Raw genomic sequence first — 17717 nt, forward strand, 5'->3', positions numbered from 1 at the left:
AGGTGTAAACTTTTTTTTGGGTAATTTTTCCTGATGAAACTGTAACATGATGTCTTCAAAGACCATCTGAAAGCTAAAAATCTGATGATTCTTTCAGTTTTTACATTTTTTTTTCTGGCTCTAATAAACTGTCAGTAGGTTTTTGATGTCAGTTGAATTAAACTTGTTTTCCCACTATTTGTTTTTTTTGTCTATCATCTCTTTAAAAAAAAAACCCAAACAGGCTTTCTGTCAAATTCCTGAATTGCAGCCTGTGTGCTAAATACCTCCATCAAAACAAAAAGGCCTGCGAAGAACAGCAGCGTGGCCCACTCCACTCGGTGCAAGATGATCTCGAAATCCTGGATGTCGGCCAGAACCAAAAGCCACAGTGCACCCAGGATGGCGATCCAACCTAAGAGTGAGAATAAGAAACACCATCTGACATCTCCTTTTACAGCCAGAAAACACGCTCACGTACATTAAAAAATATTTTATGGTAGCATCCAACAGACACTGAGCCCAGAGCAGCAGGTTTCGGCAGATTTTTAACAAGACCACACACTGCTCACACTGCAAAGGAACACTTTTGAAATGTTTAAGAAGTGCTATTTTGCTTAATGAAATGAAGTTCCACCTGCTCTCTGTTGAGTTAAAGTAATTTTGAATCACTTTTTGTGAAAAGAACAGCAACTTTCATGAAATGTTTTCGATTCTGCCACTGAAATTTTACATCCAAGTCTGAGGTCAATGATCCAAAAACATCTCAAACATTTATACTGTATATATAAAGAACAATTCAGTCTGGATGTAGGTGACAGACAAAGTAGAAAATGATTCTTTAACACAGACCCTCAAAACAACTAAATAACCTGATCATAGCATGATGTGGTATTTGTTGGAAACAATGAAAAAAACATTTATTATCTCAAAAATGTAATTTCAACACATTGTAGTCAGGGGGACAAAAGCTGCCAGCAGCCTGCTGATATTGACAATTATAGGTGGTTTTTGAATGAGGGAAGAGTGTGCATCCACTTGGAGAAAATTTGATTAAACAGGTGAGCACCAGTAATTGCCTTGGCCGAGGCCTTTGGGGAAATAATTTCACAACTGAAGGGAATTAGTGAAGAAGGAAGAGCAATGGAAGGACACCAAAAAAGAGAGCTCCAGAGGGAAGGCTGCGCACAGAGACACCAAAAAACAAACTCAACATTAAATTTGCAGCTTCACAGCATGTTTACATGCTCAGAACTTGCGGAGCTGTTCCTGGTGGTCTCGGGCCAGACTTTAGCAGGAGCTGGACTCAAAATTAGTAGTTTCAACAGCCAATTCGGTTTTCCAGTGTTGACTGTACCCTGAAGTAAATGATAAACAGGCCAAACTCCAGAGGATTTTTTAAAAGAAAGTTATAAATCACTAATAAATATGATGGTCTGGGCAATGTGAAATGAGGCAGAGATGTGTCTGTGTAGTTTCACGGTCATCAAGGTCCTGGACATCCTGAAGCCAACTGGACTTGCTGTTGTACTGAAGACCTTAGAATCATCTAACATTGTGTAGAGTTGTGAGAATGTTTTATAATGTGCTAGCTCTAAACATCCCCACAATACTGTAGGCAAAATAATGTACCTTTAATAATAAAACACACTGAATGAATGGGGCATAAAGAGTGTGATCTGACGCCTCGAAAACATTATTATGAGACAGAGTCTGTGGCTCTGACAACATTCTCAAAACACTATTTAAATGTGACAGCAAAGCATTATGGCTTAGCTAACTTTAAACCTTATAGACATAGCATTTGAAACAATAAATATCCTTAAGACATGCTTAAAAAAAAAGATGATGGCTACTCTCTGCAACTCACTAAACATCTGAAATTGTGCATCATTGGCATATAATACATATTGTGTCTAGTTGTTTTGAACCGTAAATAGCAGAAAAGAAAGTTATTTGGGGACAGCTCACCAAACAGACACAAAATACATACATGCACCAGTTCAGAGGAGAGTTCAAAAAGCTGATGTTTCTGTCTCATACAGATGAAATCTGTGATTAATTGTGTGCAAAATACTTTACTGTTAAATCTAAAGCAAAATCTTGGATAATACCATTATGAAGGTCTGTAGGACAGTCAGTCAATAACCCCAGAATAATCTATGATTCTCTCAAACAACACAGAACAAAAAAACATGAAGACACTTGATTTCCTCATTACTATTCATTGATACTCCCTGAAGCTGGCTCCTGTTCAACACAAGGAGCAAACAGCAAACAACAAACCTAAAAAGTTCTCCAATTAAAAAGAGCTTTTAGGCGAACCTGAGCAGTTTATGAAAGACGCATCTATCATCCACAAGATGACAGTGTCTGGGACCTCAAATCTACATAAAAACAAGGAAAATGGACACAACACAAAAGCCAAAAGATAAAGAGACTTGTGCTTGTACACTCACACAGATAACAAACTGTGATGTTTCTGGCATCTTTTTTTCTTTTCAATGATTTGACTAGAGACTTAAAGCAGTTTAAATGTTGAAATCTAAGTAAAGTTAGTCTCTACTGAAACATTAAATGTCTCAACTCACAATTTAGGTAATCTCCTAAGCATTTTCCAATGACTTTAACTGCTCCACTCCCCTGATTTCTGCTTAAAGATCAACAAGGTTTCATCCCAACCACCGTTGTAACTCCAAATACCACAGACACATTAGTGGGATCAAATGACCAGGCAATAATCAGACTAAAATTAAATCATACCGTGTGGTGTTAATGAAATTTTAATGAGGCTCAATTTTTTAAACACGTGTGAATGAATAGACTATGCTTGCTGCAGTCGTCAACCCCGACTCTGACCTGCATGCATTAATGAGAGCTGTGTTTGGACAGGCGCCTATCCCTCCACAGGGACAGAAAACACGCCGCTGTGGGGTCATTCCCATTTAATAAATGTCACAGAGAGCTAACCTAAGCAGCGCCTGTAATTAACTGAGCATGTTTGGGAAGCGAGCAGCCTCAGCAGCGAGGGGCGGCAGTGACAGTGTGTATATGAAGACCGCCATCTTCATTTAGGGATAGTGTTTGCATTAATGAGATGCTGTGAAGGTCATCTGCTGGGCCCTCATGACAGACTTCACAGTCTGAAGTGTCAGATGGACGAGATACAACCCTCAGCCTGAACCACATGCTACTATGCAAACATTGTAGTTTTATTAGTTTCTCAGAGAGCAGGAACTCATGTTTGCATCGCATGATGCAACGCTCAGTCATTGTGATATGTGTGTGAAGTGGACATTACCATCTGACAGTGATCATTTCATACCACATGGAGCTGCAGAACCGTTGACCACATCAACCTCCTTGAAACTTGTTGCTAATCATTTGTTATTGGGTTCTAATAGACCACTGAGTTTTATCACAAATACTAAAACCATTAAAAAGCCACAGTTATGGTGTCTGTCACTACATTTTTTTAAATACACTACAAAATGGCACAAGTGGTAACGTCTATTCTGTCATCTGTACATGAAAGGTTTTATAAAAACCCCTATAATAAAAATACAAGCCTCTTCAAAACTCCATTAAGTGCTGTGCTTGCCACTAGGGGGCAGCAAAAACAAGCTATGAATAATATTACATATTCATTTAGGTTCATATGTCAAACTTATTAACATGGATTTCCCTGTTGACACATCTGCCAGAAATGGAGCAACTTCCATTATTCACCATTTTACCTCTGCTTTTGGTGTCCACCACCTTCCTACAGAAATATCTGGCTGTTAAATGCTCTACTACATTAACCAGCTAGCACTGAGCTTTGTCCGCCTGTTGTTTGGTGCAGGACAAGTAGTTGTTTTATAAAGCGTGTTACTAAAATCAATGGTTTGCAGTAATTTTTTGGCAGTGAGCCTAAATATACACAGATTTAAAACTTAAGTATACTGCGAAATGCAGAGAGATTTACCTTGTGCGCAAGACTTAATCAACATCATGAGAACTTGTTTGGTAATGGCTTGACTGGAACAGATGCTTGCGTATTTGTAAAACTCCCCTACTCTAGCTTTAATTCATATAAATAATAGATAAGTAGAAAGGAAAGAAAAAATGCCAGAAACTCAAAATTAAATGGTGTGAGTGGCAAACACTTGATATGACTCCAGCAAAGACAATACGAATATTGGAAAGGTTTTAAATTAAACGCCATCAGGATAATAAATGAACTAACATCTAATCTTAAGAAGGATAATTACTGTCTGGGAAATCAATTGCTCAGATCAAAAAAATTAATGGCACATTTGATAACTTTGCAGAGTTTGTTTGACAGAGTTGGAGTAGCAGATGGAGGAATGGGCGGGGGAGGCATATAAAGTGCTTTGTGTCTACATGAAACAGCAACAAAGAATCCTGCAGACAACTTAGAGTCACGATGCAGGACAGACAATATACAAATCCTTGGACTTGCAAAGGAGGTAGACCAGGAGGGAAGCTCTGTACAACAGTTCATTGGGAGATTCTTTACGGGACTTATTATTGCAGGATTTAAATCTAAAAATACAGCAGGGACATAGATGACTCACAAACCTGAAAACCCACCGAGATCTATTAGATATTTCAAGAATTCAGTACCAAGGAGAGGGTCTTGAGAGAAGCTTAGAAAAAGGGGAAAATCAAACTGGCTAACTGAATTCTCTACTTCGACTGTGATTACCAAGATCGTTAAAAAATACAAAGAATACAGTGGGATCAAGAAAGCCCCCAAAAGAAAAGGGATTCAATTCGACACAAACACAAGAATGGAGATCCACTGGGACATGGAGGTTCGAATATACAGCCCTGTATGAGGAGCACAGCGGGAGCTACGTACACGGTGATTTACATTGGAAACATAATCCACCCAACTATACGTGTGAATTAAGGCCCAAAGAGCACAACAGAATTAATATCAGTATTTTAAAATATAAAACTATTTTTAATGATACGAATAAAGAAACTAGTGACAGTATAAAACACCATGAATGATCATGACGACCCCGCTGTTTCTTGGGCTACAATTTATGCACCAATGAGAGGGAATCAAATCTCAAGAAGAGCAAAATGCAAAGGAAAAAATATGATGATATGAAAAGACTGAGAGTGCAAGGAAAACAACCAACAGATAAGAAAAAGGGCCGACAAAGCAGATGGAAGAAGCAAGAACACAAATTGATTATACTGACTGAAAAGTAACAGATTCCCAAAAAAGCTTTTATGAATCAGACCCAAAAGCTACACAACTCTACAACAACTCTTATCTTTAAGTAACACATTAGGTCATGAACCAGAAGAAATATAACAAAATCTTCAAAAATACAGAACAGCTTACACTAACACCTAAAGATTGATCATGAAGATAGCATCAAAATATTTTACATTGTGAATCCAACTTCCACAGGAAAAATACAAAAAGGGAATTGGAAATGGCAATCAGCAGACTAAATAAAAGACAAGTCCAGGAAAAATGAGTATATTGTTATGTTTTAAATATGACTCTCAGCAAATCTGTGGTGCCACCAGCATGGAAATAAACTGTGATAATTCTAAAAGAAGGCAAAAACAAAGAATACTGCAACTCTTAGCAGCCAGTCTCCATAATGAAATGGGATTCTGATTGTTTACATCTATAATCTCAAAGAGAATTCAACATATTTTTCCCTAACTTAATAAGCCAGGTGCAGAGAGGATTAATAAAAGGGAGACAAACACAAGATAATATCAGGAAAATGGTGGAACAATCTCATAATTAATATCTAGGTGCAGGTCTGGTCAGGCTCAATGCAGAAAAGGCATTCTATAGTTAGCTGGCGTTTTCTCTACAGTTAATAAATATGTCAGGGGCATACAGGTTCTATACAGACATCCAACAGTTATAATAAAGATCAATGGGCACCTCTAAATAGACAGAAATATGAAAAAGGGGCCGATGTTAACAAAAGGAGAGTAGTTTTCATTAAAGGAAAAGTTGAATAGAATCACAACGGTAAGATGATATATATTCAGATTGCATGTACATTGATGAGCTGCAACACTAAAACCACTGACAGGTGAAATAAATACCACTCATCATCTAGTTTCAAAACAATGCTTTGCGACAAAACTTTGGGTACTCTGACATGCATCACCCACCTAAACATTGCTACAGACCAAACACACCTCCCCCAAGCAGGACAGCGCACCCAGCCACATTGTAAAAACTGCTCGAGGAACACAGCCAAGAGTCCCCTCAAACTCCCCAGATCCCAATCAGATAGAACATTCCTGGGATGTGTCAACAAGCTTGATTTCTGGAGGCCCCACCCACAACACACAAAACAGAAAGGATTTGCCACAAGACACCCACAGAAGTCCCATGTCCATGGTCTGCTGGGTCAGAGTTGTTTTTGGGGCCATGAGAGGGACCTACATAATGTTAGGCAGGTGGTTTTATTTTTGTGGCCCATAAGTGTGTGTGCTATTTGTTCAGCTGTTACAATAAATATATATGAAGTAAATTATCAGTGTTAAATTGAATCGTCTTATCTGGGCACCACTATTATGGGCTTTGTTAGAATCTGGGTGTCATAACCTGATTTTACACAGTTTTTAGGTTGTTTATAATGTTCAAGCTTTTGAGTGATTGTTTGTGGTAATTGCAGTATTTAGCCTGTTTGCAACCCAGAATTACAGATGCCTATTTTTACCAATAAACTCCTAAAAAAAAGAGAGAGATTTAAAAATAGTTTTTTGGTCAAGTATTGCATCACAGAGCCAGTTGTAGCTTCACTGGAACACTGTTCATCAATGCAGGTTTCAAATTGCACCACATGAACAGATGTATTGTGATGGGTTTAAATGCAGCTCAGTATCCATGTAATTTGTTGGTTGCATTTGCTCGTCAGCCCATTATTTTAATTGCAAAGCCAGAGGAGGCTGTGTTTCACAGTTACATGACAGATCCCATGACAACACAGCTTGGCCTGCAGAGACAGACACTGGTGCACTTACCGAGATCAAGGTGAATGCTGGGAACGAAGGAGTTGAGAAAGAACATGAAGATGACCACGCCGAGGACGGAAGCACACTTCACCAAGAGAACCTTGTCACTTATTCTGTGCTGTAGAGGAGAAAATATTATTCTTTCTGAATGGGGGAAAAAGGCGATTTTATCACACAACTGACAGTATTTGTCTTAAGTGAACTTTCAAAGTCTAGGGCAACTCGATTACTTAGATAACATCAATGCACCACGGTCACTGTGGATGAAGCGGTGAAGTACCTTCTTTTGCAACTCTTGAATGTTTTGCTCCCAGTTCTTGTCCTCCTGAGAAATTTCTCTATCAGACACAAAAACATTTACATTTCCCATTAATTACATGTCTGTAGGAGTTAATAAACAGAGGAAGATATCAGTTAAATAATGGAAAAATGTTTGTGAGCCGTTTATGACTACATGCATAATGATGCACTTTTTTTAGGTATTCGTTGAGTATTTATAGTGTGTCTGTATTTTTGTGTTTATGGACTCAATATAATTGCGACGCTGGTCCAGAAAGCAGGCGTAGCAAAAAAGGGAACAAAAAAAGAAACTACTTTCGAACACGAATGGGTTTTTATATACAAATGAAACAAAATGTGTGATGCAAACCTGGCAAACTAGTCACATACTGCTGCTTTGTCAGGGTCCTTTAGTGTCATTTTTATATGTCTGATAGACCTTAAAAATCCGTAAAAGTCAGAAATAGACAACAGGTGTTAGCATACATTGGCCAGTTTGCTTTGGGCCTGCAAACTTTGAAGAATTTGGATTTGTCTCATAACATTATTACTTCAGTAAATACAAATATGTAGCCTAATGAGCATAAAGCTCTAGTTCTGTTCCTTCTTGTGATATATTTACATTGCTTGCATTGCATAGGTATTAACATATTTATGCGATGACAAGTTCAGGTGTAATTTAAACAAAATTAAGGTTGCGGAAATGGATGCAGAGCTATATGCAGTTTGTAACTATAATTAAATCTGATTTAATTCAAAATGATTATTTCCTGCTGACATTTAGCTGCATAGACAAGCAACTAGCATTATTTGAGATGTGAAGTGTATTTTGTTTTATGACATGCTACATCTTGCGGCAATAAATACTTTGAGAACACACTGACAGAGAAGAAAGTGAATTTGGATGCAAAGTGAGTCTTGTGGGTTCTATAGCTCGTATACATCTACTATCCTGAGAATTGAGACAACTGACAGCAGTAGATTTAACAAAATGGCAGTATTTGACACTTGGGCATGTCAACAGGTTGCTTTACGATGTTGCATTTTACACAAAAGAATACATTGTGTCTAATTTCAGAAGTCATAAAAAATCAAACACAAAATTATTCATCCCATTAAAACAATAGTATTTGTGTGTGTGTGTGTGTGTGTGTGTGTATATATATATATGTACGTATGTATGTATAGAAGCTGTAAACATGACTTGGTTTTTGAAAAATAAAACCAGTGATCCTGAGAAATGTAATAAAAGCAATCTTAAGAATGGCAGCCATATTTTCTGTTATCTGTGCTTTCTTTTAACCTTTGGAAGGTTTTCATCATCTTGCGCAGCAGACTTTCCAGGTTGAGGACTTTTTGCATCAGAAGGCATTTCACAGCTGTCTCCTCTCGGCTGGCGGGGTTAATGCGTTGAGCCGTTTGCCTCCAAACCAGGATCTCATGCTTAAGTTCTGGAGGAAGAGGACAAACAGAGCGGGAGAGAAAGGCACCTGTTAAGTGCATGTTAACACATGGACTAGAGTCTTTACAGCGGTCAAGTTGAGCAGCAGAATGTTCATCGTAGGAGATTTGCATGGTAATATCTCCTGCAGCTGAGAAGATATTGTGATGTTTTCAGTCAATATGCTGTGTGAGCCCCCATCGAGGGAATAATGTAGCCCCGTGATGAGCACATTGACCAGCTCAGGAGCAGCAAATGCTGAAACAGAGCTGAGGGAGCTGGACCCTCGGGTAGACATCAGTAGGTGCCATCCTTTTCCAGGAAGGTTGCTAGGTGACCTTAATAGGATCTAACAAGCACAGGATAAAAAAAAAAAAACACAACACATTCCTGTAAGCAAATCTGCACAATTACCAGCCGCGGCAGGAGGTTTGAGCTGATTTAGCCACATGCTCTCCTGGGCAGGCCAGGTTGCCGGGAGAAGTGGAAACTCCACAGGGTGGGATTTACAGATGGGCTATTGAGCCGGCATTGAACATTCACAGCAGTCATCGGCACTGGTTTCCATGAATCTCCCTGAGGCTCTGTGTGACAGTACAGTTCCAGTCAGTCTTCCTCACTTCCTAAATGGGAGCACTGGGGAGCTCGGTGGTCTCTGTTTTAATGATCCCATGCTGAGGTTCTCTCAGAGGGGAGGCACTGTAGTATTGTGGGTAAACACTGATAAGTGGTGGCTGTGCTTCCAGAAGATTTGCTACCAATTTCCCACAAATATCCCAGTTTTATTAGTTCGCCCATTATCTACGTCCCCAGGGTCTCGTACGGAAAGATCTACAGTAGCACAGAATAGATTTGAGGATGGAGGACACAGTCGTTCTCCAAACCAAACACACCCTGTGGCTTTTATTCTTATTAAATGATCCTCCTCTACCTCTGAAAAAGGTACCAAGACTTCAGGGAAGGCCAAATAAGTTTATTTTCTGTTTCTAGATAATTAAAGAGATGTATAAAGGACCTGTGGTGTGTCAGAGTAGCTGAACAGTTTGTACAGGAGCACAATTAGAAAAAGAAGGGAGTCCTGTGCTTCTCTCAGGCTGCTCTCTGGATGACTGAATCAGTTTTTTTCACTGCCAACCAGTCAGAGCCAACAGCTGAGCATCAGAGTAAAGGGGTTTTCTGAGATGAGCCATGTGCTGTCTGGGACACTGGATGAGTCACCAGAGTCTAGAGGAAGGCGAATCACAAAAAGAAGCAAAAGGAGTTCATCCTTGTTAATGATGTTGGAGTTAGCCTGTTGTCATGAGTATTTTAATTATGCTGATTTTTAAACACTAAAATCCTGACATGAACTGTATATCTAGTTATTTATGACATCATACAGACAGCTAGCAATAATCCAGAAATGTTATACCTGAGATGACAGTAACATCTGACAATATGTATGTAAGACTGGAAATGACCTGTTACAGAGACGAGGCACCGGGGCGGACTGGCAGCAAAAAGAAAACCAGGAATTTGCTGTTATGCACCCCAAATTCGATGCACCAAATTCTAACTGACACAAGATGTTTGTAAATCAGCAAACCCTTAACTAACCCACTGAACCATAAGCAGTTTTGGGGCATTTTTACTCACTGTGGGCTCATTTTATACTTAAATAAAAGTCCTGCACCTCTATGGAAAGGGCACAACCACACAAGTCAAAAATGTAATTTGTGCAGTGTGACAAAGCTATAATGTCAGAAATTTTAAAAAGCAAAGAAAAAACTAAAGTTGTTTTACAAGAGTTGAAACAGGAACCTGGAAGTATCCATAGGTTGTACTAATACTAGAAAAAAAGTTGACCCTAAATACTAAAGATATTTTCATACTTGTCTCCTATTTGTAAGCACAGCCTGCAGTTCATCCCTGTTTAGCTGAAAATGTCAGAGTTTTGCTACGTGACTGTTAGTCGCAGCTCCTTGGTTGGGTTGACTAGCACAGAATTATTCTTTTTTATTTTTTTTTTTTAAGATAACATGCCCTTTGAAGGTTCAGAAGGTTAATTAAGTTTCGATGAGGTCAGTGCATCACCTCAGAAGGTGTCTTGCTTTATTGTGTAGGTAGTGTGTGCACAGGTGTCCTTAGTGGGTTAATACTCTTCATAACAATAATGAAAAACCAACATAATAGATTTTAGATTGTGCCACGTACAGGGTGCTGCTATGATTTACATCTCAGTTACAGGACAACACAATAATCCCTCCCCAATAGCACCATCTTAACAAAAAGAAGGAAAAAAATGGTCATGGATAAAAGGATTACGGGGAAAGACACATTATTTCCAACAAAAGCACCATTTTCATCAATATTTTTAAAATATATTAATCTCAAACATTGTATTCGTGACCGAACAGTGTCACCAACTCACCAACTATTTCAATGGACTCTTTGTTGTAAAGTTTTTTGTTCCAGTAGAGCATCCGCAGGAAAGGAAATGAGGTGAAGAGGACGAGGCATATTCCGAGGAACATGTAGCCCGTGAAACTGGCAAAATCAATCCCCTGCAAGGCACATAATAAAAATCTGTTAGACAAACAGTCTGCTGCGAATTTCATTCAGATGTGACAAATTGACATCAGTTTTGGTGAGAAAACGACATGCAGCAATGATCTGTACAGCACTAACACAAAGTGGGATAAGTAATGTGGTCTTCTGAATAAACATCGAGTGAGAATAAGGCAATTCAGCTGAACTGTTCAACCTGTTCCTTCACAGAACAACTCTGGAGGCGCATTTAACCTCCAAGCAGCGTGTCACTCTAATACAGCAATTTAAGTAATTACAGGTCTGTACATTCAGTGAAGAATAGAGGTATTGTGGTGCCATTAAAAAGCATTAAAGGCAATCGGAGTATAGATTTAAAGGCCACCTGGAGAAATGACAATGAATTTGATTTTTGCAGACAAAAGAGTGCTGATTATTGTATCCTCAAGGTTTTTTTTCAAATTCACAAAGGTCTAGCTTGGCATGGAGCACATATTCCCTGCATGAGAAATAGCAGCGACCCCTAAAGGAAAACTGGTTAATAGTGACCTCTACAGGATTCCATGTTACAAAATAAAACAAAAAAAGATAAATAGAGGGACCGAGGTGGTGGTGATACAGTGAAAAGTGTTGCAGGATAAATCATATTTTTACATGTGACTTGATATGTCTGATGTATCAGATATTCAACAATAGATTTGGTGTTTGACTTACTTGTGTCACTATGTCACCTTACTAAGCATAACTCTGACTACTCCTTTATTCATGCCTCCATGGAGACCAGCAGGACAGCCTCGTGAGCTGAGAGAAGCTGCTTCCTACATGCAAAGTCTCAAAATTAGTGTTTAAGGTCAGCTGCAAACTGTACTACAAAACTGAAAACTGAAGCGTCATGATATCCTCTATCTGTGTTCCGCCTGATACAGGAGAACAAAACCGACAGCTAAAGGATTTAAGTGTGTAATGTAAATGTATCTCTGTTTGCAGCTGTCAACTGTGACCCCGGTGTGTCCATATTTCAGGACCAATGTCACCAACTCTGGCTGGAGAGGATCCATTTGGCAGAGAAAACTAATCCTCTGCCAGAATCAGTAAAACTACACCCGATAAGGAGGAGATTTCGTATTACCATGCTGCCTTGCTCTGTAACAAACCAAAGACAAGGACACTCCGAAGAGGGGCAGAACCACCTGAACATCCACTTCACAGATGTGCCTTTCTTTCTATCTCTGGGTTTCTCCCCCTCAAAATCCCCCTCGACACAAACACGCAAGCATGCAAACAAACAAACAAACAGGCGAGCAAACGATGCGTGCACGCACAAGCTGTGCTTATCAGAGGCCAGACATGACTGAACGAGCGCGCCGCTGCTGTGTCCCGGAACTTCTGTCACCTGGGAAATGCAGCCAAGACAAACTGGACCGCGGGCGCCTGGTGTGGCAGCAGCTACTGTATACCAGAGGAGACCACATACTGCTGCAGCTGCAAAAGCTAAAATGTCACGCGCACTGAACAGATGCCACATCAAGCAGTTGGGAAAATGTCATGTCTTTTAGAGATGTAGCATTCTGCCCCTCTGAGTATACAAAGAGTGAAGGTTATGAGAAGAGCCTACAAGTTATTGCCCTTTTCAGACTGCTCTGATTAACTCAGTAAAATGTTCTTACTGCTGTTTTACTGACATCACTTTTTTGTCACAATTTGTAAGAACAAGTTGTCTCTAAGTGGGTTTCCAAAATATCATGATGATGAAAAATGGAGGAGTGTACTAGGAAGACATTTTCACTCTGATGACAAATCACAATCAGGCCATCAGATATATGATAAAACGCAGGTTGGTGTGATGGACTACAGTCTCACAGAAACTACAATTCAACTCAATTGCATTCTGATTTGAAAGAAATATATTTTATCCCTGAAGCAAGAATGTTACACATAGTTAAGCCCAAAATTTCTAATACTCATGCCAACTTGAATTTTTTTCAACAAGTTTCTTCTACATAAATGATAAAAGACATTAATGATAAAATTTTAACTACATCTGTGCTATCTTTTTCAACATTTTAAGCTAAAATACCATTCTTATTTATCAGTAATGTATTGCAATCGTATCCTTTATCCTGTACTACAACAATCAAACAGCTTTTTGCATGTCTCTACTTTCACTCTGTAAGTCTTTGAGGTTGTAGGGCTACTTTGCCATCACGCTGGTCTTCAGTTCTCCCCACAAATTCTTGGCAGGACTCAGGTCTGGGCTGGTTGGGCTGCTCTCAAATGTTTATATCTCTTCCATTAATCATTTCTCAACCAATTTGGCTGTATATTTCAGATCACTGTATTGTTTTTTTCTGCAGAATCTTCATGTTGTCCTCTTTTCTCATTTTCTTTTATGAGGCTGTCTGGTCCATCGGCTAAAAAAACACCCCCAAAGCATCGCATTCCATCACCAAGTATGACCACGATGATGATGTTCTTGGGGACAAATGCTTCTCTTTTCTTTCACAAAATAAAACCCACACCCTGGAGTCTAAGTAACTCCATTGTTGCTTAATCTGACTACAAAACTGATGACCAAGACCTTTTTTCTTTGTCCTACTGAGCCTTTCCAAAGGCTAGATGAGCCCTTGTGTGCCTGTCTTAGAGAAGTAGAGTCCTTCTTGGTTGGCGTCCATGGATATCTGTCTTGTTCAGTGTCTGCTGGTTTCCAAATTGCTCAGATTCATCAGGATGATCTTGGTGTTGATCCCTGGATTCTACTTGGCGTCTTGCAATACCACTCTTGCCACCTCAGAGGTCACTTTAGACTTCCTATGACGCCCTTTGAGATTTTTTACAGTGTAAAACTGCTTGTACATATTGATTATGGATTGCACAGAGGCCACTGGGATCGAATATAGCTTTTTTGCGTTTCTTTGTCCTGTGAGCAGCCACAGTGCACAATTCTCTCAGTCAGTAGCTAGCTCACTGATTTCTGTGGTTTTGGAATGTTTTTTTGGGTTTGGACTATTATTCTTTGACTTAAATTTTCGTATCACTCACTGTTTGGTTAGGTTTAGGCCCCACAATTACTTGGTTCATTTTATAAAAACATCATTTTTTGGGTGAGCCTTTCCTAACATGTTCTCTTCCATTTTCTAGGTTACCAGGGTGATGAGTCTAGCTCTATCTGCTATATGACTGGTTGGCTGAAAAGAACAGCAACAGCAAAGCAACAAAACGAAAGGCAAAGCCACGGTAATTGGAAACATATTTGCAATACATCACAAACTCAATTCAGGACAAAATATTTTTCTTTCAAAATATAATTGAGAATCTAGTATAATTGCATTAGGATCGTAAAGAGCTGCATGTCAGTGTAAATAAATTTGATTAAGGGCAAACACTGTTATATCAGCCTGAGATTGGTTGTCACAAAGGTCTGAACCAACTGTGAACGTCACCGACCACTGGAAAAAAAACTGGGTTTACAGTTGCATGGTTTCAGATATTATTGCATCAGGAGTGACAGTGTCTCCTTCACAAGTTTAATCAGAGACTAATCCCAAAGACAGGGTCTCCAGTGTGCCCCAGCAGGCCTCTTGTAGAAGACTAGAGGCTCAATAAAATAAGCTGTTCTTGCTGAGTGTGTCACAGGAAGGTGAAGCACTAGGAAGGTGTTACTCAACACGGGCCTTAAAAATGATTAAATATGTGAAGGGAAGCAAGATTGGAGATGCTTCTAATGCTTGTGGAAACTTTGCATAAAATCAATGGAACACTTTTTAAGTTTAAAAAGGGAGGTCCACATTTAAAGTCAAACACCACAGACAATCGGTGAAATTGGACCGCTAGCTTTAAATAAAAAGCAGTTACAGTTGGTTTTCCCGCTGTTTTGACATTTAAATTCCTGTGATTTATGATGGGTGCAGCAAAAAAATATAAATTGGTTTCACTGTCACAACATCTCCATTCATCGCCTGCACATTAACGTAAATAAGGGTCACCACTCATGACTGTATAAATACACCAAGAGATAGTGCAGAAAAAAGATTGCAGACGTACAGCCAAGCACAAACAGATGAATGTATTTAAATGGTCTGCACTTATATAGCGCTTTTATCCAAAGCGCTTTACAATGTGTTTCTCATTCACCCACTCACACACATTAATACACCAATGGTGCCATGCAAGGTGCTGCCTACCATTGGGAGCAACTTCAGGTGTGTCTTGTCCAAGGACACTTTGACTGCGGAGGGACAGGGGATCAAACCGGCAACCTTGCGATTGGAGGACAACCGGCTCTACCACCTGAGCCACAGTCACCGCACATAACGTACAGGCAAATGTGTATGTGCACACTGTACATGTGTAAGTGCTGTAAATGGCATATTAGGTAGTCAATGCCCTGGTTTGCATGACTCATTTGAACATGAAGGCCTTACAAAAAGGTCTGCATAAGGATTTGACGGCCAGCAAACTCACCTTCAGGGATATAATAATTGCACATTTTGTATTTCTGTAGAAATAGGTTAGGTTTAACTTGTTTAACTTGTTTCAGTAAAAGGGCAATGACTGCTCAAATAGTTAATATATGGTCAAGCTATAAAAGCATTTAATATTTAGTTTGTTTACTTGTAACAAGGAACTATTTCAAGGCAGCTGCTTACACTCTGACAGTGTGCCAAACTAGCAGCTTGACAGTTATATGGTGACGTAGATAAGTAATGTAGGAAAAGCCTAGACCTCAAACATTGGGTTTTATGCAGTTAAGAAACCGTATTCTGTGTGGGAGAGAATATCTCCATTTGGTGTGGGCTTTGGGCTTTCTAAGTTTGTAAACCTTTCACATGCACAAAAAGGCGACACACAGGGTGCAATCAGAAAGTTCTGACCATGGCCACACGTACTACATGTGTGTGAGTAGTAAATGTCACGAGTCAGGACACTGCAAGATATTTGTGATTCCTCCACATACCTCCAGGTGAAACGGAGAGCAAACATCACATTCACTGACGGTTAACAGCCAGAATGATTCAACCTTCAGGTGAAGGATTATGACTGGTGATGAAAAGTAGGTCTGCAGCTACCACTAAGAGAGGAAACAGCAGTTTTCCCACTGGAAGTGCCACAGTCTTGACCTGATGCCCCAGAAATGGCATGCTCTTGGTTTTTTATCAACATTCACGCAGTTGTTATTAATCCCAGTAGGTTGGACTGTCAAGGCAGACTTCTACTGTAACATCCGGAGGTGTCTGAGGCAGAACATTCGGCACAAATGATGTGAACTGTAGCACATGAGGCTGCATCACATTGTGGTGACTATGCACAGGTTGTTTTTTAGCCACACCACTGTTGCTTCCCAACTGCTGTACTAACTACATTTAGCTTCCTGTGATTTCTTCTCTTACCCAAAATAAAATTCAAGTTGAAGGCTTGCCAGTTTGACACAGCAGATGGTGCTTGGCATGGACTTACAGGGAACATTACAAATGTTACAGAAGTGCTTAAAATGCCTTATTGTCTGCTTTTTAATCTTTCTAACTGCAGTTTCAGAACTTTTTGGCTGTGCTTCATGACACACAAAATGCAAGGCAAAAACCCAAATATGACACTGTAAGCTCTGAAGCAGCATTTCAGTCATTTCTTACCAATAGGGGAAAGAAAAACAACAGAATGGGTAAGACAACCTTGACATTCTTTAGACTTGTCTTGTTGTAACTAGCATAACCCCAACATAGCAACATGGACCTCAAGCTGGCGTCACCTGTCAAATGTAACTCAAAACTAAAAAATCTAAATAACGATCTAAAGGCAAGTAAAAGCTGTTCAAGGTTACAGTGTCAGGTGTTAAACCTCAGTGGGACTGGAAGCAACAGAGTCACTTTCAAGTTGCAGGGAGTCATTTGATTTTATGATAATATTAAACATATTACATAATGGAGCTTAAAAGTGCTGCTGGAGTCCTTCTATGTCACTGCAGAGTTATTTGGAATAATAACTGTTTCTCAGTGTGCATGTATTACTGTCATCTCACTGATGCTCCTTTTATTAGTATCTAAACACCATGAGATTTTCAAAACTGTATATATTATGGACTGAGGGGTAAGGTGTCATCACTAATATCAAAGCAGCATTCAGTGCTTTCAGTCAGAGGCGACTGCTTTGTAATATATTGAGTCACTTTCCTCGAGTACATTCACAGAAACTAAGTGTAAAACTAATCAATACAAACACAATAACTCATGAAGAAAAGTCTTGAAAATTCATCATTTGTTCATGGCAGTGATCTCAGTGACACTCAAATGTAATTAAGTCCATGAATCTAACAAATACTGCTGCTATTATCAGAACAACAAAGATAAATCAAGAGCTAGAGGTCACAGTGATTATTAGATTTAATCCATGTGCAGTCATGTTCCTTACTTTGTCATTCACCTGTGAGTACTGTACCATCTGTACAGCTTCACCCGGTTACACGGAAGTCACACGTTTTCTCTGC

At 39.4% G+C, this 17717-nt stretch overlaps 1 protein-coding gene across 1 annotated transcript in view; it reads right to left on the reverse strand.

The window, feature by feature from the left end:
- Positions 1-221: 221 nt before the first annotated feature.
- The window catches only part of oca2 (oculocutaneous albinism II), a gene marked incomplete at its 3' end in the record, with an annotated part of 41491 nt that continues 23995 nt past the window's right edge, over positions 222-17717 (reverse strand). Inside the window, exons 15-19 of the mRNA XM_008281307.1 lie at positions 11124-11256; positions 8576-8723; positions 7274-7331; positions 7003-7111; positions 222-394 (exon numbers count right to left, since the gene is read on the reverse strand). Of these exons, the coding sequence (XP_008279529.1) occupies positions 222-394; positions 7003-7111; positions 7274-7331; positions 8576-8723; positions 11124-11256 (621 nt within the window). The remainder of the gene's footprint in view (positions 395-7002; positions 7112-7273; positions 7332-8575; positions 8724-11123; positions 11257-17717) is intronic.

Source organism: Stegastes partitus, unplaced genomic scaffold, assembly GCF_000690725.1.
Source record: "Stegastes partitus isolate 25-593 unplaced genomic scaffold, Stegastes_partitus-1.0.2 Scaffold228, whole genome shotgun sequence".
Taxonomy (NCBI): Eukaryota; Metazoa; Chordata; class Actinopteri; family Pomacentridae; genus Stegastes; species Stegastes partitus.